Below are 24467 nucleotides of genomic sequence, written 5' to 3'. Positions count from 1 at the left end.
GATCCTGATTTTTACGCAAAAAGTAATTTACTTCGTTCTCAATTATGAGCATAATATTTTAATAAATTATCATACAAAATTTTCGAAATTTTTTTTTTTCACGTTTGTTATTACACTTGCCTATATTTATATGTATATGTGAATTCATAATAAATTACAAGAAGAATTAATTGCTTAATTAATATTTATATAAAAAGGTTCCTTTTTTCCCATGGTTAGTAGTATATTAATAATTATGAATATAAATATACTTTTTTCGAGTTATTTATTTTATGAAATGAGTCTGTAAAATACCTCTAATGGGTATAGAGGAAAAAAAAAGCTATGTTTTAAAAAACTTTTTAATTTATTAACTGTCTGATAGAAAGCTATTGTATTCCCCCGAAAAATAAAATCAAAAATTTACGATATCTTTACGTTTCTGCACAAGACTAGTAAAAGTACAAAATCAATTTTTATTTATTTTACTGTTTAAATGCAACAAATCTGAAGGCAATAGGGTGCGAGAAAACAGTTTTCACTGGCCAATTTTGACAGAAAACTATGTTTTACGACTAATTATACCATGCATATATGTAATATGCAAAGTATACTAAGTTTAGTCCCAAGTTTGTAACGCTTAAAATATTAATGCTATGAACAAAATTTTGGTCCGCCTGTCCGTCTGTCTGCCAACACGATAACTCAAAAACTAAAAAAGATATCAAGCTGAAATTTTTACAGCGTACTCAGGACATAAAAAGTGAGGCCAAGTTTGTAAATGAGCAACATAGCTCAATTGGGTCTTGACCTATGGATCCGTAGGACCCATCTTGTAAACCGTTGGAGATAGAACAACAACAAGTTTAAATGTAAAAAATATTTCTTATCAAAAAATAAACAACTTTTGATTGAAACATTTTTTCGTAAACAGCACTGTTTACCCGTAAGGGCGCAAATTAGGTGTAAATTGTATAGTATGTATTATATGGGGATATTACGTATGTGTGACATGTATGTATGTGTAATGTGATAGAGTAATCAACACTGTCTATACATGGTATTTCAACAAATAACTCAGTCAATTGTTTGTTTGCACTTTTTTTTAAAATGAATATAGGCTACAGAATCTTTACATTATTTGATTATTTTATTAAAATAAATTCAAAGTGCATTTTTGAAATTTTATACCAAAATATCATTCGTCTTCAATTCAAGATGGTTCAAGTCAAAAAAATTTATTTCTTGATCATTTGAGTTGCATTTTAATTGAAAGTGCTTAAATCTCGCGGTTGAAGATTAAATGTGCCGATTGTATTTTATACAGTGAAGTTTTTCATATAATACCCTTAAAATTTAATTAAGTCTGATTAGGAAATTTCTTTATTTGACCGTAAATTTGACCGCATCTATTTTATTTACCCAAATAGTTGGTAAAATGGAGTTAAATAGGGAGTAGAGGAATTCGGTTTATTATAGAAATGGATAGCATGCCGAAAGTTGTAATTTTTTTGAACTCTTTTGCTTTACATATGGAACTGTTGCATTTCCTCAAAAAGTACGTACGTCCTCCTAGCAATTTAGCTCGTATACAAGCAAGTTTGTTTCCTTGTATTCTTATTTTTTTATGCTTAAGTACGTATATCTGATGGATGGGCAAGATAAAGTTCTTGCTAAAAACTCTGACTGCAATTTATCAGCATGTTTACTGAATCTTACAATCTTATACAACGATATTTATAATCTAAATGTATAAAATTGTAATTTTTATCACAAATAAAGATGTTGAAAATAAATTTGATTAGAAATTATGTTCTTTCTATCATTCTTTTGTAATAAATTTGCAATGAATGCAATAATTAAGTTAGTCAGAAAATCATTGGGTAGTGCGCTAAAATTCATATCTACCATGTAATGTTTAAAATTTTGAAACAATATATTTGTGTGCAAAAAAATATACAGCTCTGATGCAAAATTCGAAAAAATGCTCTGATGAAAATTAACAGTTCTACGTTTTGATTTTATTTGTACTGCAACTGGGGGGCGAAACTTTTTTACTATCAATAATTAGAAGTACAGCTTTGAAATAATAATCTTAATAAAACTTAATGAAATATAATTTTTATAATTAAGTCATCAGGAATCAAATATTGCCCGTTGCAGGTGTGTAGTTAAAGAAAAAATGAAACACAATGTCGAAATTATGTTATCAGTAGACATAGTAAATATTTTATACTTAAATATAATTTATGATACTTCTACGTTATTTTATATTGTGAGATTTTTTAGAAAGTTTCCACTTTATTTCGAAGACGGTTTTGAATATCCTGATATAAACCTGACATTTATCGGCTCATTTTTTTTATATGGGATGGAAACGTTTTTATGGTCAAGCAGGAATAAATTTTTTGTTTTTACATGGTATTACATATGTTTTATAGCAGGATCTTGTTCTTTGTTGCAAAAAAGCATCTTGCCATTAAAATCAGTAGTCTCGATTAAAAAAATACATAGTTTATCTCTATTTTCCCATGAGAACAACCCTGTACAATAAAACTAAATATTGTATTTTCATTTCCCTTAAAATGATGTGATACGTGTTTTCGCGTTTCATGATTTTGTTTTTCGTTTCCGAAGTATAAGGGTAAATGCTTCTTTTAAAATCATCTTGTACAATAAGGATAAAGCCATTTAGTTTACTCAAAACCTTAGGTAGGTATATCTTTAAACGATGCTGATAAGACACGAAATGAATAATGTCTAATATAATGTTTAATAAAATTAGTTATGCCGTCGAAACAAAACTTTATTTTACAACCATTGCTTCACTTGTAAAGCTCTAATCGTATGTCGTTAGGTTTAAAAAACTGATTTTTTTCTATCACTTTCAAGTTTTTGATTGAATTAAAATTGGGCCCACCTTTGGTACTGATACAAATTTTTGCTAGTATTATTTTTTTAAAGGTGTGGTAAAATATGAAAATACGTTATGAAATAGCAATATGGTGGAAGCGCAGTGAAGAATATTCAAATAGTAATACTATCCCGTTCCTGAAAGGGAACTTGCCTGACTCGTTCATTTTGCCACTTGTATCATTCGTTACTTTTCCCTGAACTGAGAGAATCATAGAAGTGATCAAATGTAACATTGGAATTAAAATCTCAATTGAAAACATGAAATCGGGCTGACCGTCCTTGTGACATGATTCAAGGGTGGCAGTAACCATAGCAAACTGAGACGTTCCTTTTATACCAGATGGAAGGAATAGTAGTTAGTTAATTAAACCTGAATGTGTCAAGAAATGACTTTTTTGGATTTTGTGTTTTGGTTCTGGTGGGAAACGTTTGAGATATATCTATTTGTTGACATTAAAAGCGGTCTACTTTTTCTCTAAATCCTAACTTCCACCTTCAACGTGTTGTTAAATATGCTAAAGAAACATGAATAATAAAAAGATTTCGAAATAATTTTAAAATAAATTTTGACATTTCGAAATAATTTCAAAATGATTGGCGCCTTGCTGTTTTATTTTTCGTTCTAAGCCTATAAATTCAAACAGGACAATAAAAACACATAAAAACGTTAAAATTTTCGTATGCATTTTCTATAACGTTGTTCTAGATACTTATTGCGGCATCAACATATGACAAAGTTATAAACAGTACAAATCTTTTAATAAATTATCAGAGCTTTATTTTTATTTTTTTTGTTATTAAGTAAGTGGGTCAAAAAAGATTTTTGTCTCCAACCTTCTTTATCTTTATTTTATGTCTTAATTTATTCATCGAATTCATTTTTATTTTTTTTTATTACACTACTATTATTGTGTGTGGGAGGTGCCATGCTACAATGATTCTTTTCTTATCTCTACTACGTGTATTTTAAATGATGTCTTGTTCGTAGTAGAGAAGAAAGTTTTATTAATGTTTTAAATTTAAAAGAAAAATAAAAAATAAATAAAACTGTAAAAAAAAAGAAAAGAAAAATAAAGTAGACAAAAAATTTTAATTTATTGTTGTTTTCATTTTACAAATGATAATATTAAATATAAAATTTATTTCAATTAATATACTTTATACAGCTATCACTTGCCTGCTTCACTTATATTTTCCATGATTATCTTGCTTGATTCTGCTTGACTTTGATGGCATGTACCTCAAATCTCACAACATATTCCTCTAACTTTCTTCTAAATAGTCACCATTCTCTCCTGACCACTGTTTCTGTCATAACTGATTTATTATAGCTCTGTGATGCGTCAGAAATTGAGGAAATAATAGGTTTCCTAACACACGGTAGGCAATGTATATAATCACATAAAACAAAGTTAGAAAACTAAAACCCCGATAAGTAAATTCGTCACTACAGTCGGGGGACCTCTTTTTGGTCCTGTGGAAAACTATTTAATCTTAGAGGTCCCCCGGCTGTAATGACAATTTTACTTATCATAACAATTTCTGATGAAAATATTTTCTTGTTTTCATACTTTTCAGCGCGCGATTCTGTAATTGTCGGGGTTTTAGTTTTCGGACTTCATTTTATTTAAACCAATTTGGGGTTATAATTTCGTGAGAAAGTATAACAACATATATATTTAATATATTTATAAAGTGCTATCTTATCATTAGTTCCTCTAGAGGGTGCCGTATTCAATTTAATTTAGCCTATAATCAGCGGACAATCAAGACGCTTCTAACGATACCTCATTTGTCAAATTATGATCAATAATTTAGAAGCTCGAAAGGAACAGACGAAAATTCATACATTTTTAACTTTTTTGTTTTAATATTTTAAAGGTCAAGTGATACTCTCAACATTTAAAATTGGATTGAGTTAACATAAGTTTTAGAAGTTTGCATTAGAAGCTTCTATTTTGTTAGTATGGTAATATATTTCACCAAGAAAATATATGAATCTCTTTTGCGAGAATACGTTGAAAAGTTTCGAGAGAATAGATATTAATCTAAGTATACCCAAAATAATATATCTCAATGTTTCATTTCTCGATTATATGAAATCTAGTTTTATGATGGCAATTTATAGAATTTCTAGGTATTATATGTAATAGCAAGGCATAGTATGTGAAAGTTTCATAAAAATAGCTTATTTTTTACTTTTACAAGAAGAGTACGTTCAGTATTGTCTAGAACGGCTGGGGAATCTCTAGAATGCCTGTGCTATATACTTTATCGATAATACATATAACATAATATTTAAATGATTAACAATAATTAATTCATATCAAAAACTTTTGTGTGTATGTATTCAGAAAAACATTGTCCTATATTTCAAAATTGAGAATTAACCTACATTTTTATGACATTTTAAGTTGAATTATTAATAATCACAAAACAAATTTTTTTGAATACACTTTAGAAGGATTCAAAATACATAATATATATAAATAACTTTCTATAAATGGTACATATACTTCCATTATTCAAAATATTATCCGAGAGCGAACGAACAGGGTAAAAAGGAAAATAAGAGCTATTTTATAAAAAAGATAAAAATTTATTTTTTAAGATGAGTTATGATAATATTTGGTGAAACAATCATATACAAATAAATACATCCATCTCAGAAAAACGTATGGTTGTGTGTATGTACATGAAATTTAAAAATAATATATACAAAAATACAAAAAAAGTATAATACCTTACAACGAAAATATATTCTGTACATTATCCATGTATATATAATATATATGTTTATGTAACTCGACGCTGTAGTAACAAAAATATATTTTACCAGAAATACCAAAAGCTGTTCCAAAAGTCTTACATTAGAAAAAATGTTTAAAGTACAACTAAGAAACCATAATGCACATGCAGAAGACTTTCTAATACACCACAACGTTTGTGGTGTATTAGAAAAACTGTGATCTAGCTCTTATATTCGTCAGATATTTAGAAAATTAGGGTTCTAGCGCGGCCACCCTGAGGAGTTTCTCAAGCGCTTAGTTAGAATAATCAGGGAAACTGCCCTATTCAAAATGTAAGGTGTCTCCTACTTAAAGTTGTTACTAATTCATAACTAGGATATCCCAGCCACAAGACAGTCAGTAAGTTGTTAACCTGAATTGAATTGCGACTAATCCTTTGAACAAGAATTCAAAAATTAGAGAAAATGTATTGAAAATAAAATAATTATTACGAAAAAAAATCCGCATGAATAGTTCTAAGTTCAAATTGTCTCAACAAAAACATTTTTTGGCATATTTCCGTTTTACAATTGCCGATTAATTTCTTAGTGCATGCGATGAAGCCACGAGTGAGGACGCTGTTAGTACGCATTCATATTCTTACAAAAGTTATAAAAGTCAACCAAGTCTCGTAACTGATAAGAGATAGAAGATTGAACAAGTTTCCAACTAGAAATTCGTTTAAAAAACTTTTGGTTTGTTTGTTGGGAACATCGAACATGGTTCGACAAAAGTTTTTTTACCAGCTTTTTCAAACAGTTTTCAATTCAAAATCATCTTGTTTCAATTACCTTGTAATAGTTATTTTGCCTTTTATGTTTAGGCGATTGCTTTAATTTTGCTTTGAAATTCTACCTTATTTAAGAAGTTAACTTTTTTATTTGGTACAACTTTAATATTTCAAATATTTTGCCTAGTTTCGTTATCTGTTACAACCCAAGTTGACTGCTCTGTGAGTAGGCCTACTTTGAACGCAATAACTTGTCATCAAACGCAGCTTGGATTACGACCAGCATTTTTGCCACGGAGGTCCCCAGTCACCTGCGTCCCGTCGAAAGGAAGAGGGGTAGCGGGAACGAAAACTAGGAATGTCCTGTTCTACATCAAGAAAGAGCAATAGCTGAATCCTCTGTCCCCGAAGGAATGCCTAACGGGGATTTCCGTGGGGAATAAGAACACACACATAAATACAAACAAACAAGAGATGCAAACAATAGAATGATTAAGAGGGGGTGAAAAACACAATATCTTAAAATTTTTGGTCTACGAAAAGTTTCTACTCGGTATAATCATTCAAGTTTCATCCTGTAGAATAATATTTTGTTCGATTACCTCCCTAATATAAAACAGAATTTATGTCATATTTATGATATTTGTTGGCCAGTACTTTATCGATATAAAAAACCCTTCTATGATTTCTATGTATATTACAATAAAACAAATATATTATATAACCAGAAAATCCATGTCGATTTCGATCTACGATAGATATGAATTATGTATTAAAGTTATTGTCAGAAAAAAGATCATGTACTTTCACGAAGAGAAACTAGGTTTATATCTGTTTTAAAAGGAATAAACATCCTATATTGGTAAAGGTTTTTAACGAAAAAAGTTCATAAAAATAATACTTAAATGGTTATATAAAAAACAATATTAAAAGTACAACTTTAGGACTTCTGGGGATATTGAAGAGTTAATAAAGTATTTTCAAAACATAAGAGACTCTTTGTGTGTATTATTTTTTTATGATTAGACTTTATACTAAAATATCCCAGCATTTGCACCGTGCGTGAGTTTTATTGGAGGCGTTTCCATGGTAACGATACACTATTTTAACTATAGAATTGTATGGATTGATATATAATTCTATGGATTGCATTTATGACTTACATTGAAAATTTAATATTATTGCCTCACAAATAATTATGATAATTTACATTTGAAAAATAAAATTTGTACAATTTGATTTCTTATTTTCACAAGTTTTAATGCATTAAGTTTAATTAATTAGTATTTTTCAATAATTTTAATTTGACTTTTTCTTTAACAATAACATCTAAATAATTGCAAATTAGTCATAACAGCGTCTTTTATCGTCAAAATTTTTCACTGGAAGCGCTAGGCATCGATTTTATTGTCCCTACCATGACTAACACAACGAATAGGAAGTCATTGCAATGGGTCTGATTTTCGAAATCGAAGCTTTTCCAAGCATAAAAATTTCAATTCGATTGAAATTCATCGAAAAATTACTAACCATAATTAACGAACCCAAATCTCGTAAAACTACAAAATAATTTATTGGTGGAAATTAATACAGATTAATATAGAATTTATGGTATTCTCTGTCTGTACTTACCAGAAACACCCTGTATGGAAATATTAGGATTATAAGGCGATACATAAAAGATTAAAATGAAAAACAGAGGAAAAATATTCCTGACGTATCATAAAAATATTTTTGTTGTATAAAACATTAAAAACATTAAGTAAAATTATATGTTTATCTGGTAAAAAATATCAGCTGAATTTAATATTTTCACCCCTATTACTTGTATAAAAAAATATAAATTTTGTAGTTAACAGCAAAATTTTTTTAGATGTTGTTAAAGTTACTGCGAAATTACTATTGTGTATATGTTTTATTCACGATATTTATATTTCTCTATATCGAAATTCTATCCACTGTAAATGCCCAATTATATACTGCTTGAATACCCAATGAAACACGTAAATGTAGTCTCATTTGAACCATTTGATTATGAGAGGAAAAATTCTGTTTTAAGTTTCTAAGTTTTTTTTTATTACTATTCATGATTTAGAAATACCTATTACTATACATGATTCAGAAATACCTATGCCATACAAACTTGAATAACCTTCTTATTGCCTTCTTTTAGTAGTTGAATACATTCAAAAATAAACATTAGTAATTTAAGTCGTATAGTTTTTCATTAATTATAAATTAAAAATAATATATTCACATATCCTAAATTTTTATTTGTGTAAATTGTACAAAACATTGATAATAATCATATCTGAAATTTTATTATTATAAAAATAAAGATTTGACTAATTAGTTATAGTTCTCGTGGCTACGGAATCGTTTCCGTGTAGCTCATTTGCATTCCTTATTATCAATATATACAAAGAAATGTTTTTGTTGCTATGACCATCACTTGAAGAATGAAAAAATTGAAAAATCGGAAGAAATTGAAAATAATTTTTTATGAAATTCGTGTGTTTTGTTTTTTTGGTATTCATGAGGAGCTATTGACTAATAACGTAAGCGTGATTTTGACGGTTTTTGACAACCCCACCCCCCTTCTTCTACGTAAGCATATGTAAGATTTCTTGAACCCGCTCCCCCTCATTACGTAAGATTCAATCTCGTTTTGCCGAATAAAACGAGATTGAAAAAGGTTAGAAATGGATTAGTTATACCTACCTACTAAAACTCACAGTTTGACGTAAATTAAAAATTTTTATTCTTTCGCAAATAATTTAGGTTATTGTACTAAATTTCAACTAAGATCTTACGTAAGTATGGGATTTTACGTCCTCCTCTCTAACATAAGCGCATGTATACATTTTTTTAAAAATCATCCTCCCTCAAAATGCTTACGTTATTAATGAATGGCTCCTAAGTCTTCAGGGGAATATGGTTTTAAGGGAAGAAAAACTACCGGGATATAGGATTTTTGTGATTCGAACGATGAATATGTGTAAATGTTTTTCTTTTGTTCATTTCAGGTGAATGAACAAGAATAAGGGAATATAAAGGAGGTTTAAAGGATAGTTGGGTAAAAATAGGTTTAAAAGGTAGGAATATCATGTGTTGATTTTTGTTTTTGTCCATTTTAGGTCAAGAAAATTTGAACAGAGTCAAGTAAAGGGTGGTAAGGTCGAAGGAGTATAAAAGAGTGAGAAGGGGATAAAAAAGAGAAGGCTGTGTGATGGTTCGGTATTGTTATTGTTTTTTTTTTCGATTCAGGTTAAGGAGATATGAGCGTGGATCATGTAGAGAAGGGGTTTTAAGGGTCAGCTAGGTCAAACGGGCTAAAAATAAAAGGAAGAGGGCAAACCTAGTGAAGCGGACAGCTAACAGGTACTTCTTGAAATAAAAATAAAATATTCCCGAATGACTTTTGAAATACTTCTGTCCCTATATACTAATTGTAAATATATACTATTTCAAATATGGAATTACAATTATATTCATATATAAAATGATAAATGAAACTTACTCTACAGAAGCTGGTAATGGGAGATATCTGAAACAAAAAACACAATAGATATAAATATAATTGTAAATAAATAATTTTGAATACAATTCTAGTAGGTAGGTATAAGCTTTTAAATAACACAATATTCTATCTAATATGCATACATATTTCTGTGGTTTTTTCGGTTTATTTTAATATAATTAATTATACATAAAATATATATTTTATATAATATTATTTGTTGCGAATATTTTTCAAATAAAAAGCATATTTATTACAAATGAGTTCCAAAAAACCAAAAACGTTATTGTTATAAAATATGTGTATATAAAATAATATTCTATTGTTAGTTCATATTATATCTAGTAGATAACATGAAACTACATGTATACTAAAAATATTATTAAAACCTAAACAAATAAATGTAAGGAATTTCCCCAAAGGAATGACATGTTTTTAAAATGACATTTCACCCAAATTATATACTTATAACATTAAATAAAAAAAGTTAAAGAATCGCAACACAAAATCAGGTCTGATCGATTCGTTTGTCGTAGGTATAGTATCTCCCAAACCGATGAACTGATTTTGATTGTTTTTTGTTGATTGAAAGGTAATTTGATAGAGAGTGTTCTAAGCTGTGTTGCAAAAAAATTGAATGACTTACTATGTGAAGTTGATCTGTCAGAAGAGCGCCAATATTATTATTAACATATTGGCGCGAGTAACTTCTTTTTCAAGTTATTACGGGTACGTCAACCTTAATTTCACACTTGAAAGCAAGTTTAACGTGTATGTGTATCTTTGTGTCTGTGCCATAGTAGCTCCTAAAGGGATGAACCGATTTTGATTTGGGGTTTTTTTTTTCGTTTCAAGGGTAATATGATGCAGAGTGTTCTTAACTACGTTTCAAGTGCAAGTTTAGGGTTCCCCACTCCATACAACCTAGAATTGATGTTATGATTTTCTAATGGTTGAGCATATTTTCTTGAAACATACCTAAGAACACTCCCGGTCAAATTACAGCCTACCGCAATTAAAGACAATTTTGATAGAAAAAATTGTAAAAATCTACTAACGAGCTCAATTTAAATTACGGATTTCAAAGAACTATTCACGAGAATATCAAATGCGCCCGTGATATAAACAAATCTCCACAATTTGATTACAAAAATAAGCAAGAAATGAAAGAATAAATAATATAAAAATATTACAAGTGAAATTTACAAAATTAAAAAAAATCGAACTTGAAACATGTAAGAACACTATCCATTACATTACCTTTTTCCTTAAAGCATTTTGAAGATCGGCGCCAATGTTTTGGTTTTTTTGGGTACGGAACTCGAAACACGCAAATATATAATACCTCCTCTTTTTAGTTAGGCGGCTAAAAAATAAGAGTCAATTTGGTTTTGTATGGTGCAATAGGCAATGGAAGGTTCATTTTAGGGTACAATCTAGCTTTTTCCTTCATCTTCGTAATTTTTTACTTGGAAATATCCAGATTTGTATAGATTCAGCTGATAAATACTCTTTTAATAAAAAAAACACCTCGAATTTGTTGGCTATTTTAAGGACTTTAATTCCGAAACGAATAGTTTAAGAGGTTTCCGTCCATTTGGATCAATTTGACAGTAACGTTCGGTATCTAGAGTTTCAAGAAATTTTAACCAAAAGCCAAATCCAATATTAAATATGCGGGTTTTTTTTTAAGTAAATTGAACGAAGATGTTATAAAAAAATCCCTAAGGGAAATACTGTAATAATGTTTAATATGCAATTGTTTGCCATACACTCACTAGAGCCCTCCACATCTGAGCATTTGGTTGCTACATCCCTACAGTACTTTCCATGTAATCAAGAGAAGTTTTTAAATATGATTTTTCATACTATTCTCAAATAATAATTTTTATATACAGTGAAAATCATTTATAACGAAATTGAAGGACCTATCAATTATAGTCTTTTTCTCATAAACCGATAGTCGACGTAAACGATATGTATATTTTTATATTAAATTGAAACAATAGGTACACATATGTCGATGGTCGCTGACTAAATTCAATTACAATTGGTCGTTATATGAATTGATAATTTCAACAATACAGCTAACAGGGCTCAAAATAAAGTTAATAGAGTTCAAAATAATATTATAATGTTGTCTGGCATAACCGAAAAAGTATGTTCTTGTAACAAAAGTATGTACTTAGGTTATGAGTTGGCTGTTATAGCCGATATGTCGTTACAACCGATATTGTTTTTGCCTAAACATTCATATATGGACTTAAATGAAAATTCAGTCGAAATTTTTCAATTTTGTGCATTTTTATTGAAAAAGTAAAAGTGTGTGCATACTATACTTGTATACTTGTATAAGTGTGGGTAACATATATATTACTTGTAAATTTTCTTATTTTGCATTTCAAGATAAAAAGAAGTTTTGCTTATTCTGAAAAGTATGTAAGCATACTTAAAACTTCTTAATAATGTACAGGGTAGCCAAAAAATTGAAATCACCATTTTTTTTTTTTTTTTGGTTAATTACTCTTTCTTTTTATAAGTTGACAAAATATTACTCAGAAAAGTTGCTCGAAATTAACCATTATGGCTCTATACAAAATTTCAAGAAGATCTTTCCAACTTTGACAGTTCCATTCTTAGTAAATGTTTATCCGATAAAATGAATTTTTTTAAATTTTCTAACCTAGTCCACAAGAAAAAAATGCACTCTCGAATAGTACATGATACACTCTCGATAGTAATTGATTTATTATTATTTTCTTTGACACGTTTTTTTGTAATTACAATTTTTGTTCAAATAAAAAATGATGCTATAATTAAAGTACTCGGATCTTCTAGATATTTTGTATAGAGTCATAATTGTTAATTACGAGCAAATTTCCTTTAAAACATTTTGTCAACTTATAAAAAGAAAGGGTAGTTTACCAAAAAAAAAATAGTGATTCCACATTTTTGGTTACCCCGTACATTATTTAGAAGTTTTAAATATACCTACATACTTTTCAGAAAAAGCAAAACTTTTTATGAAGAATAATTTTTTTTCTTCAAATGCAAAATAAAAAAATTTACAAGTATAGTTACCTCTATCCGGGGACACACTATATAAGTAATTATGTCGAAAATGTAAGAATATATAATGTTTCAATAAGAAAAGAAATACTCAAAAACCAAACTCCTAATCTTGAAACCAGCTCAGAATCGCTAAGAAATTCGATTCCAATTGGCGTGCGTTGCATGTTTCTCGGGTAAATCCAGGCTCTTGTGAATTGTCCAAAATACGTACTTCTTGCACATTATGTTATAGGCAGAGCTGTTTTGGTTTTCTGAAAAATCATTATTTCTACGTGTGAGGAGTGTGTATGTATTATGTGAAATATATCCGCAGTATATAAAACAGTACATAAAACATTTTATTATTGTAAATATAATTTTAATTATCTAATCTCACATTTAATTAGGTTATTTCGAAGGACCACGAAAAATAAAACATGCTTTTCATTTCCAAATTTCTGAATTTTTTCTTAGAAATTCTCTAACAAACAACAATCTAGAAAGGATAATTTATATCGCACTCGATCAGATGGAAAAATGTGACAAGGAAACAAGTTGTATGTTCATGTGTGGGCGACTCTTATGGCCCACACATTTTCCCTAAGAAACATTATTAAATATGCATTTTTGAGAAAATGATCAAGCGATAAATTGTTGTTTAAGTGGTTTTCTGTAACTTTACTACTTTTTATCAAATTTGGATTTTTTTAATATTAATAACAAAAATTTCAAGAATAATTTTGTGTTTTTAGCTAAGTCTTAAAACATCACAATGGAAACTGTGTTTACAGAGCACTTTTATTTCTCAACACTATGTATCTTTTGGGGAATTTAAATATCAAACAATAGAGGATCGGACTTTTTTTTATCACTTTCAGATGAAGAATTCTCACTTCGCACAGAGAAAATTGAAGTTGGTTTTTAAAAATTTTTACTATTATGCAAGATATGAACGTTTCAAATTCCTAATTATACAAAGAGAAAGATACCCACTAGTGACGTCATACGTGGGTATCGCCATAGAGATTACATATATAACTCTGTTTTGCCAAAAGAGATGGGCAATCTTTGAAAATTCTTCGTTTTTTAATTAATCAATTTTGATTTCACTTTCAAATTTTGTCTTGTTACCTAAGTCTAGTTTTACATTTTTATGGGTAATATGACCAAATCGACGTCAGGACTATCCCCTGTTATCGATAATAACGTGCGAACCATGTTCCAACACCATGCATACCTGCACTTATCCCTAGTAAAAATAATCAAGAATTCATTTTTTGGGCCAATAATTACATCACTGCTGTTTAGAATTATATTGTGGCGGACTGAATGGCACGAAAAACACTTTTTGTCTACTTTAATAGTACCCTCTCCTTAAGCCTGCTCGCGTTTAATGAATGTCACAGCGGCTAATTATCGGGTCACGGGAATTACCAGTCTAATAATTATCAGCTGTAAGTGGCCATCAGTAGTACCCTTAACATCTTAGAGAATCAACTCATCCTTATTGCCACACCTCCTTTGACAATTTGGCACTCACCATGTCCACATAAAATCAGCTACTTTCTGATGATGTTGGAGTCATCATGTCTACAAAAACTTGCTACTAAGGGCTACTAGAACATTATAGTCGCAATAAACAAAGGATACTAAAATTTTCTATAGAAACAATTATTACACTAGATTTTATTTAAAAAATAATAATTGACTATATTTAACATTATTTCAGTTTCCTTATCGATTAAAATTTTGTTGTATTTTATGATTAAAATATAGCTAAGTATTGTTCTGAAATACTTTCTTGAATTACAAACATTAAATTGCAAAAAAAAGTCATAATTATTAAATAATTATAAACTTTTAAGCCATCATCTATAACATCAAATATTCAGGATTATATAAATACAAAGTTATTAAAATTAACGATATTTTAAGGGTAAAATATAATGTAATAAATATATTATATAGGTAAATTATTTATTATATATGTCTTTAATTTATAATGTCTTTGTTTGTGCCTTTTTAGGGTATAAAATACGCTTTATATGTATTAAAAACGCACATCGTTAATTTTATTATTATTATTATTATAATTATTATTTTATTTAACCATTCAAATTTTATATTTAGAAACAGGCGTATTTGACACTCATTTCAGAACGGCTACAAATTTGAGTTTTTAATGTTGAGCCTTACAAATCGTTTTTTTACGAAAACCTTCTCAGTTGGGAATTTTTTCCCTGGGTATCTAAAAATTTTTTTTTGTGTGGCATGCTTTTAATGGATAAATATTCATTGAGTGCTATATTAAAACAGCTAAAAGACCTGATGTAAATTCTTCAAAAAAATAATAAATAAATAAATCCTAAACATTCATTATAAACTTCAAGAGATCAACGTAAGAATAAGTGAAATCATAAAGAATTATGAAAAATAAGAAAGTTTAAACAAAAACATAAAATATAACCGTGTACTATGTATATTTACATAAATTCTACAGTATAAGAAGAAACACGTAACTAAGAAACTACTTTAATAATTTATAATCATTTTAATGGATAAAATAAGCTTGTGTTTATTATTTTAATTATTTTTGGGAGTAAAATGTAATAAAAATATATTTTATATGACAAAAACTTTTGTTATAGTGTGTGTGGTTGTTTGGTCTCTTAGACCTTACTACCACCATTACGGTAGACAATACGAAAATACCGCCATGCTACTAAGTATGGAATATAATTTTCTTACTCACATTGCCCTATTTGCTCAGTTGGTTAAGGCGTAACCAATTTGCGTCTGCGGTATACTTAGGGTAGCGGGTTCGATTCCCGCCTTCGCAACAAAAATTAATTTAATTAATAGTTGTGATGGCTTGGTGTAGTGCATGGTATGTATAAACATGAAGGAGGTGCACTCAGCCTCTGAATTGAGGAGCTGATAAATGAAATTATCAGCGGAAAGGTGGTAAAACACATATGGTATAACAATGGTATAGCAATGGGCTCTATAGCCTAAGTGTGTCCTTCGTGGACAGCCAATATAACCTAACTATCTACAATATGGAAATGAGAGAACGCCGTTCAAAAAATTGTTATCTGCAACTTGCAAAATGGACAAACAAATTATCCTCTTCTTTCAATTGTTGCTATCAATAGTGATTCTTTTCAATATGCCTCATTTGTGCCTTACCAAATTCTTTTAACTCTTAATGCGCCACTCTTTCTTCTTAGTATACTTTTTCTCTTTCTCTCCCTTTTTTTTCCCTATCAATTCTTATTGAAAGTAGCCCCTTTTAGTGCCCAACGTCGCTAAAGAAGTTTTCATTTCAATAAATGAATGAATATAATTGTTTAGTTGTCATTAGAAAAAAAGAAATTTGAGATGATATAGTATGACCGATTGTACTAGAAAATGATGATGGCCTAAGATATGGAGAATATTGATGGAAAATATTAGGCGTTTTTATTGCTGTTGTGAAACTAAGTAGGCATTTGAATATAACATACTCTTCTTTTTCATGGTTGAATATAGAATTTTATGCCCTTTCAATTATATTTATGATGACTAACAAGGTAGGGGGTGAAATTTCAAAGTCGATTCATAGCTGAAATTTCGAATATTTATATAAGTATTCAGTTACGAAATGGTATCAATTTGAAACTCATTTTAGTTACAAAATATTGTTCATTTTCAAATGTAACTAATTCTGTCACCAGTGATAAAATGAATTACAAAAATATTTTTATTGGTACAAACCTTGAATGCCATATTTCCAAAACCATTAATTTGCAAATAATAATAAAAATACAAACAAATATTGAAAAGTAAAGTCTTTATGGAGCAGCTTCAAATGTCTGACAGAGTAACAATAAAACTTAATTACATAAAAAAATAAAATAAACTCGAAGCACAATAAAAATTTTTTATTCAATTCATTGAATTTTCATAATATGAAAAGGTTTTTCCTATTTGTATTTATTTTTTGGTCTTATTTTGCTTCATAAACGTTTATTTAGTTCCATAAATAAAAACTATATGGATATTATACTCTATTAAAAAGTTTTTTGAGTAGGTAGGTATGTAATGGGTAATTCATCTAGATGTACTTTTTTCAAAACTGAAAAAAAATAATAAACAAGTGAAAACAAACAGTTGGCTGAGTTAATTGTTGATATACCATGTATAGACAGTGTTGATTACTCTATCACATTACGCATATATATTAATACATACTATAAAATTTGCATCTAATGTGAGCCCACGTGAGTAAACAGTGATGTTTACAAAAAAATGTTTCAAACAAAAGTTGTTTATTTTTTGATAAGGAACATTACATATAAACTTTTGTGTATCTCTAACGGTTTACAAGATGGGTCATGCGGACCCAAGACCCAATTGACCTATGTCGCTCATTTACGAACTCGACCTCACTTTTTACGTCCTGAGTGCGCTGTAAATTTCAGCTTGATTTCTATTTTCGTTTTTGAGTTATCGTGTTGGCAGACGGGCGGATGGACGGGCAGACAACCGATACGGACTAAGTAGATGATTCTTTAAACACCTATACCAAAATTTATTTCGTAGCATCAATATTTTTAAGCGTTACAAACTTGGGACTAAACTGAATATACTATGTATATTTCATATATACATGGTATAAAAAGCAAATTTATCAGGTTTATTATCACACAAAAGAACATTCTTGACCTTTATTTTTTTCTTTCTTTTTCTTTGAAATGTTGTCCGTAAGTGCGGTTAACATTCTCCATTCTGCAGTTCCAATTGTCGATGACGCGTCTGAGAATTTCGAATGGTATTATGCAAATTACGCGAGTAATGTTGGCCACCAGATGCGAAACCGTACGCGGATAATTCATATAGACTTTGGACACTAGACATAGCCAAAAGAAAAAAGTGATGTCACAGAATCTAGGCGGTCAACTCACCGGTCCGAATTGTTCTCACAGTAAAGGCATGATTTTACATAAAGCCATGGGATCTATTCTTATTTCATACCAAACCGGATAATATGAAGTATGACTGGATAATTTTTCGAAATTTCTAAAGGGTGCCAGAAGATCACAATTTTTTAAACTTATCTTTTGTATAAAACAATACAAGGTTTGCTATTCGACACTATCTATACAGAGTATTTTAACATTTAATTCAATTGTTTATTTTTACTTGTTTTAGTTTTGAAAAAAAAAGTATACCTTTACATGAATCACTCATTATTTGAATTGTGTGGGCTTGTGATTCATAATAAATAAATAAAATATCTGAATAATTTCTAGACAGAATAAATCCCATGTATCTATTTTGCCTATTTTTTTCACCTTGACGATGGATTCGAATATTTATAATTTTGTGACTTGATGGCTGGACCTCTTATTACTAAAAAGGTCATCTCGTTTGGCAGTTGATAATTCGATTCAATATAAATTTATTGCAAAGGAAGAGACAGAGTTGTATAGTTTTTAACAAAGTTTACTTAACATCCAATACTAAAAACGATTGTACGCAAAGATATATTTAAAAAAATTTCAATTTAAGAAATTACATCTTTTGTCTGGTATATTTACTTTAATATTTGGGAGTCAAATTTAGTAAATGAGTAAAATGCTTGTCGAAGGTCTTCACAATTCTTTTCCACAAAAATGTTTTATGTAAATTAATTTGAGTTTTCTACTACAACCTTGTTCACTTATGTCAGGGATTATAATTTTAAAGATATGAGTAAAATCAATCGATTCAGCTAAACTTATTCAAGTGATGCTCCATTTGGAAGCTTGGCATCTCAAAAGTTCATTTTTGTACTTGTTGCAAACTATATGGGGTGCTTTTTTACTAAACTCCCCAAATTTCTACGCCAATAGAGGTAAAGAATTTCAAGTATAAACTTATTTTTTAAGTTTATTGTGTACTATAAAAAAGGAACCATAAAATAGCGCCTCCGTATCGTGTTTGGAGGAGCATATTTAGGTAAGTACTGTACATACATGTATTACACGTGATAGAGCATTGTCCCAACTTACTATAGACAGTAGTATATTCGAGAGCGCCAATAATGTAAAACACATCTACATTTTTGTAATAATATTGAATGAATGTACATAGCAGGCATGGGCGAGTTATTTTAAGTGGAAGTCGCCATTGTTATAACTTTATTGTGCGCCATAAACTTTATTGTGTGTCTCTTTATCCAAGTCCACGTTGCTCATAGAGGAGGAAGCGAGACGGGTATACGACTCTTCTACACATCTCAGTTTCTCTAATAGCAATGAGATATATAAAAAAAAAATGTTGTCTCCCTGTCTTAATCGTATTATTGGTTGACGCTGGTAAGGTTGTCGCTGCCTTGCTTGTTATTTAGTTACAGAAGTCTGAGGGACTTCTCTGAGTCACATTTGCCCATACCTGGTATATAGGATCTCGTCACCATGATTCATCAAGAAAACAATACGGTAGCTAGAAAATTTTGTTATAAAATTATACAGTTATATCTTGAATACCCCATATAAAACGAAACATGAACGAAAAATAATATTATAATATTTTTCTCTGAAATGTTTTTCATAACTAATAAAATGGTAAAATTTTATGGAAAAATCTTAAGATATATAGCTTCTCGACGATGTTATTATAACGTGAATATAAGTCCTGTTAACTATACAGACTTCTATGGTACATGTACCTTGTACAAATAAACATAGTAAAAATAGTGATTTTCTAAAATTCTTTAGTGCAAATAAGTTTTTCATACTCACTATTCAATACCGTTTTTCTAAGAAAATATTATAATATGGCACTTATCAACTTTCAATAGAATAAAAATATATGCAGTATACCTTTATATTTTATGAATAATTTATTATTAATCAGTAGCGTATAACGGAAATAAATTGAATACAAAAATACAAAAAATCTCTTTGCAAAAACGAAATGTTTTTCAATAAAAAAATTAAAAACATCAAATAATTGCTTTATTTAGGTAAAGCCCATATTGAACCATAATATGCATTATAACGTCGTTCTGTAATAGCCGAGTCAGTAATCGGAGAAAATAAACCCGGAAAAACAGAACGAAATTTTTATAGACCTCGAATTTTGATGTAATTACGAGTTGGGTTGAGTTTGTCGACTTTATAGGAATTGATTGGACTCTGAAGTTTTTAGCCCCTGCGTTCAAAAATGGGACAATATGAAAGAAATTTTGGAAAATGGATATTCCGTTTTAAGAAATAAAAACTCCACGCTGAATTTTTTTCGAACCTCATATTGATAATTTTTGAACCGAGATTTATGTGAAATACGAAAGCATATTTTTTGTATAATAAGAATGTTGCTTTTTCAATTGAAATATATATTGTATTTCGATATACCTAATAGTTTTTCAAGTAACGTATACTTTAGTTCTGGTTAATCGAGTTGGCCATATAAAGTTTTATATGACGCCACTGATCATAAAAAGAGGGAAGGGAAAAAGAAGGAATCTCAGGGAAGTCAAGCATGTATGAATTTTATACATAATTTATGAATAGAATATAATTTATTTTTTTCAGGGTTATGCAAAAATATTTATAATCAAATTCAAGATTGGACCATTGGATTTTAATACTAAGAAAAACTCTATCTAGCGATAATATAAAGAAATATAGTTTTCAACGCCCATAGATACATAATATTTAACAGAAATGTAATAATTTTTATAACACAAATTTTGTTAAAGAATTATATAAAATATTAAAATAATTGATTTTATTTTAATAAGGGTCATTATTTCGTTTGAAAAAGTAGATCGCGAATTAATTTTTCATAAATTTCCAATCTGTAGTCAGAAAATAAAAATTTCACTTAAAAAATTAAAACTTAAAATGAATATGAAAACATTTGACCTAAAAATTAAGAGTACAAAATGTAAATGAAAAACAAAAAATTATAAAATTTAAAGTCCTAAATTTGTATGAAAAAATTATATGTAGAAAATTCATATAACAAAACAAACTACAAAGTTAATATAAAAAAGTAGGAAAACTATCACAATTATAATAAACTCGGGGAGCTGACTTGATGATCTGCTGACTAATCTTAGCTGACTGATATTAGCGTTAAAATCGAATATATTAAAAAAAGATGTGTTTGTTTTATAACATATATATTACTGACCACGAGCTTATAATCGACCGAAAAACTTTTCATTCGTTATAGCTGCCCTTTGAAGACTTGAAAAGCATAAATTAAGACACTCATGGTCAAAACGTTAAAAAAATGGCCATAAACTTCAGAAACTTGTAACTATTAGAAGGATTGTAAAACGCAGTGCAATTATAAAAAAGAATACTTTTCAAATGTTTTGACCGTATTGTGTATGTATTTATTTAAAAAAAAACGAGAGGTGTCGTGGGGGGGGGACACCCAGTGGTTACTCTGTTTCTGTCGTTATAAATTATGTATTAATGAATAACAAGCACAATGAAGGAATGGTAATAAAATTGTATTTAATCATTTTTTTCCATTGTTTTTGTTTATCATGTAATGAAAATAGACATTTTCTTATTAACAACAATTATTATAAAAATATAAAGAAATCAATTTTATGATCATGTTTTCTATTTTCTATACATATATTTTCGCCATCTATAAACAATAATCAGAAGTTACTTAAGAAGAGATTACCTAGGTGTCGTTTTTTTGTTACCATAGAGATAATAAACATTTATCACACAAAAAATTGTTACGATTTTTTTGGCCTAACCTCTTGGTCTAGCTCACAAATCAATACGAACTTTCGGTAAGGAATATTGTTTACTCTTTTTACATCATATTCACTCAGATTCTATGATATGCTAGCGTCATGTAACATAAAATAACAAACCAGTATTGTCATTAAGATATATTTTCTAGCTACGGAGAATCTTTACTCTTTACTACAAAGAAAAATTTTTATTTTGATTGTGCTATAAATAACGAATTCCAAACATCTTAGATTAATAATTTTTATCCTTTTCATTATTTGACTATATATATTTTATTTCAAGTTGCGTATGAAGGCTTTTATAGAGAGCAATGAATACCTAACAATATAGCAGTGGTTAGAACAATAATATATGAAAAGTACTGTACATGTTTCATAAAATTGACCATTCATTTAATTCATATTCAAATATATTTTTTCTGTACCATAAAATTATTCAAAATAAGTTACATTTATTTTTAAAGATTTTCGTCAAGATATCTTTGTATATTTTTGTAAAGAAGACTGCTGCATGCAGGTTTGAAATGTATTTGAAAAATGTATGACAAATGTAAAAAAGATGATATATAAAAACTAAATAAAAGAAAAATACTGTGTTATATTGCAATGCGAAAAATAAAGTATGGTAATGTTTAAATAGACAGGGTGTTAGAAAAAGTATCGAAACAGTAAAATCGACGAAATTTTGAACAAAAGGAGGATAAGTGACGGCATATGAAGTGAAGGTCATAATAAAATTCTTGTATTTAAACTTGAAGTTGTCCATTAGTTCACATCTTATTCATTTATTTTTTCAAGTCTCGAATTTTTATACCATGTATACATGAAATATACATAGTATATTAAGTTTCTTATACCATGTATACATGAAATATACATAGTATATTAAGTTTCTTATACCATGTATACATGAAATATACATAGTATATTAAGTTTCTTATACCATGTATACATGAAATATACATAGTATATTAAGTTTCTTATACCATGTATATATGAAATATACATAGTATATTAAGTTTCTTATACCATGTATATATGAAATATACATAGTATATTAAGTTTCTTATACCATGTATATATGAAATATACATAGTATATTAAGTTTCTTATACCATGTATATATGAAATATACATAGTATATTAAGTTTCGTCCCAAGTTTGTAACGCTTAAAAATATTGATGCTACGAAAAAAACTTTGGTATAGGTGTTCATAGAATCACCTAATTAATCCATTTCCGGTTGTCCGTCCGTCCGTCCGTCCATCCGTCTGTGGACATGATAACTCAAAAACGAAAAAACATATCGAGCTGAAATTTTTACAGCGTATTCAGGACGTAAAAAGTGAGGTCAAGTTCGTAAATGAGCATCATAGGTCAATTGGGTCTTGGGTCCGTAGGACCCATCTTGTAAACCGTTAGAGATAGAACAAAAGTTTAAATATAAAAAATGTTCCTTATAAAAAAATAAATTTGTTTGAAACATTTTTTTGTAAACATCACTGTTTACCCACGAGGGCGTTAATTAGGTGCAAATTTTATAGTATGTATTAATATAGGAATATCAGTTGTGTGTGTGTTGTGTATTTAAAAGTGAATATCTTTTGTTATTTACGTGACGTCAAAAAAACAAACGATTGCGCATCAACACTGTCTATACGATTGCGCATCAAAACTGTCTATACATGGTATTTCAACAATTAACTCAGTTAATTGTTTGTTTTCACTTGTTTTACTATAGTTTTAAATTTTTAGTTTAGACAAAACTAAATTTCGTATGTTCGCCATATACAATCATGCATATTATCAAAAAAGCAGACAGTAACTTAACTAACACTACTTAGCTCACCGATAGTAAAACTTAAATTCGTCAACTTTACAATCTACTCATTAGATAATAGGTAATTAACTAATTAATTAAATTAAAAAAAAGAATTATAGCTAACATCTTTTTGAAAGGTAATTGCTAGTTAGCGAGTATGCGATGTTATGTGTAAACACTTCTATCCAACTGTCTAATTCACCGCTTTTTTTCTAAATCAACCAGCATTTAGTAAACTAGCACAACACAATCCCCGCTTCCCCGCTTGAGAAATTTAAAATTTTGGTACGGAATACAATTCCAATAAAGTTTAAACAAAAGTACTTTTTGATGATAAAAAAAATTTAATGATATTTTGTGTAAAAACAGAAATGAGGTTGATGTTATTTTATGTGACTGACGATTATGTATATTGTTTCGTATTCAAATTTAAAATTACATAGAAAATCATAAAAGTTTTCGTTCGATATATAAAGAGTAGTCAGGTTAATCGAAATAATATAAAAATATTTTCGGTGAAAATGTTCTGAGACGACTCCATACCTACAGACATCAGTTTTTAGTGTGCCGGATGTAAAGTGGGATCGTAATGTCTGTGTCTGTAAGAGGAGTAAAGAGTTAGGTATTTTTACTGCTTGCTCTATTTCAGTAAAGTTTTCATGTCATTTTACATGCATACCCACATAATACATAACCCCTTATGTCGTTCAATATTTTAAAGTTTTCAACACATTTCACATAAAATGTTTCCATATTTCACATCCTATGTTTGGTTAAAAATTGTTTAGATATTTCTTTAAATACAAAAGAAAGTTGTATATTGTTTTCTGTTAAATGTGATTTATTGTTAGGAACATTTTTTTTTATAAACTATTTTGTTCTCGAAACATTCATACAAGAAACAT

General features: G+C 28.8%; 1 protein-coding gene across 2 annotated transcripts in view; it reads right to left on the bottom strand.

Annotated features, from left to right (window-relative positions):
• LOC123291979 (neurexin-1) overlaps positions 1-24467 on the bottom strand; it is a 357550-nt gene that overhangs the window by 139629 nt on the left and 193454 nt on the right. For both annotated transcript variants that reach the window (XM_044872472.1, XM_044872471.1), the window contains exon 5: positions 9935-9961. In XM_044872472.1, the coding sequence (XP_044728407.1) occupies positions 9935-9961 (27 nt within the window). The remainder of the gene's footprint in view (positions 1-9934; positions 9962-24467) is intronic.

The sequence above is a fragment of the Chrysoperla carnea genome, chromosome 2, assembly GCF_905475395.1.
Source record: "Chrysoperla carnea chromosome 2, inChrCarn1.1, whole genome shotgun sequence".
Taxonomy (NCBI): Eukaryota; Metazoa; Arthropoda; class Insecta; order Neuroptera; family Chrysopidae; genus Chrysoperla; species Chrysoperla carnea.
Note: the sequence above shows the minus strand (reverse complement) of the source record. Positions and strands in the feature narration are given on the sequence as shown.